The sequence below is a fragment of the Nicotiana attenuata genome, unplaced genomic scaffold, assembly GCF_001879085.1.
Source record: "Nicotiana attenuata strain UT unplaced genomic scaffold, NIATTr2, whole genome shotgun sequence".
Classification (NCBI taxonomy): Eukaryota; Viridiplantae; Streptophyta; class Magnoliopsida; order Solanales; family Solanaceae; genus Nicotiana; species Nicotiana attenuata.
Genome location: NW_017703077.1, coordinates 1 through 1,512, shown reverse-complemented (window position 1 = coordinate 1,512; position 1,512 = coordinate 1). Strand labels below are relative to the sequence as shown.

General features: G+C 51.2%; 1 protein-coding gene across 1 annotated transcript; it reads left to right on the top strand.

The window, feature by feature from the left end:
- Window positions 1-18: 18 nt before the first annotated feature.
- Window positions 19-670, top strand: LOC109222802 (the record flags this gene model as incomplete). The annotated part of the gene is made up of 2 exons (XM_019387112.1): window positions 19-381; window positions 458-670. Coding segments are annotated over exons 1-2 (540 nt in total), but the record flags the coding sequence as incomplete, so codon positions are not given.
- Between the last annotated feature and the right edge of the window lie 842 nt (window positions 671-1,512).

The following is a 1,512-nucleotide window of genomic DNA, read 5'->3' as shown; positions in this document are numbered from 1 at the left end:
GTTACGTCCCCTCCATCTTCCTCGACTTGGGGGCAGCTGCCGGACGACATCCCGATGATGGGAGGTAGCTTCGAGACCTTTTTTGATGGGGTACCCTCCGCCAACACTTTCGGGCTCGAAATCCCCCGGAAAGACCTTCAGGCCGAATCAAGTGGGACTTCGGCCGTCAACAAGCTTGTTGATAGGTTCCCAGCTCCGAGCCTGGACCCGGACTGTAACAGGATAGTAACTTTTGCTATCCCCAAAGACGTCCGGGCTCTGGGGCCCCCGGTCGGGGTTGCAAGCTACCTTCATCATCTGATGACGGAGGAAGACCGGGCTGCGACCGAGGCTGTAGATTGGACATGCCTTTTCAACGAAGCCCAGCAGGCGCAGCTCAAGGTATTTGCTTCTTCCTTTATTTCTAATATTTTTGCCTTGTGACCTAGTACTGACTCTTTAGACTTTTCCTTTGCAGGCATCGGTGCTATATCACTCGATGTTCCTCCGAATCAAGGACAAGATGGAGGCGGAGCGAGAGGGGCGCCGGGTCCTTGAAGAGAAGCTGTTAGAAAGCCGGACCGGATTGGACCTTTTGAATAAAGAGCACGCGTCCTGTGCTATCCGGCTAGAGGAAGCAAAGAAAGAGCTCGGTTCTAAGCTAAGGGGGGTGCAAGCCGAGCTTAATCGGGTTAAGGCCGAGCTTGACGAGAGCAGAGCCGAACTTAATGAGAACAAAGCCGAACTGGAAGCCCGGGTGCAACAGTTGGAGTCGGAGAAGACTTCCCTTCGGGAAGAGGTTGCGGACTTGACGTTGGCCAATGAGGCTCGAGTCCTTGAAATTGAGCTATGGACCAATCGATTTCGGGAAGCTGAGGCTAAAGTTTCTCAGGCCGAGGAGACTGCCAACGATATGGTGGCCCAATATAGGGCCGATGCTGATGCGGCCAACCAGCAGTCAAGAATGTTAGCCGAATATGCGAAGTGTCAGGCCCGGCTTGAAGTTCTTACTGAACTCCAACGTCGCGGTTTCGATCTTGCATCGGACGTCGCCAAAGCCGCCGATGCTGAGGACGCTTCGAGAAGGGCGACGTTCCCCGAAGAATTCGAGGATGGCTCCGATTGACTCCGGGAATAGGCTAGGCTTTGTTTTGTTTTTCCCCTCTTATGTAATTGCTCCGGTAGCGAGCTTTTTTATGCAACACTGCCCTTTGCCATTTATTGTTCCTTTTTCAATCTTGTTATTACTTTGCCTTTTATCTTTTTGGAACGATGGTAGTCCTTTATATTTTTCGAAATAGTCTCCGAGTGAATGTATTCGAACTCAGGTGAACTTCGACCTTTGGGTTTTCTCAAGGCAGTCCCCGAGTGAGTTGATTCGAGCTCGGGTGAAGTCTAACCCTTAGGTTTCTTCGAAGCAGTCCCCGAGTGAGTGGGTTCGGACTCGGGCATAATTTGACCCTCAGGTTTGTATCGATTTTACGCCTTTTTCTTAAGGTCTTACAAGTTCGAGTATACTTCGCCTTTTAGTGA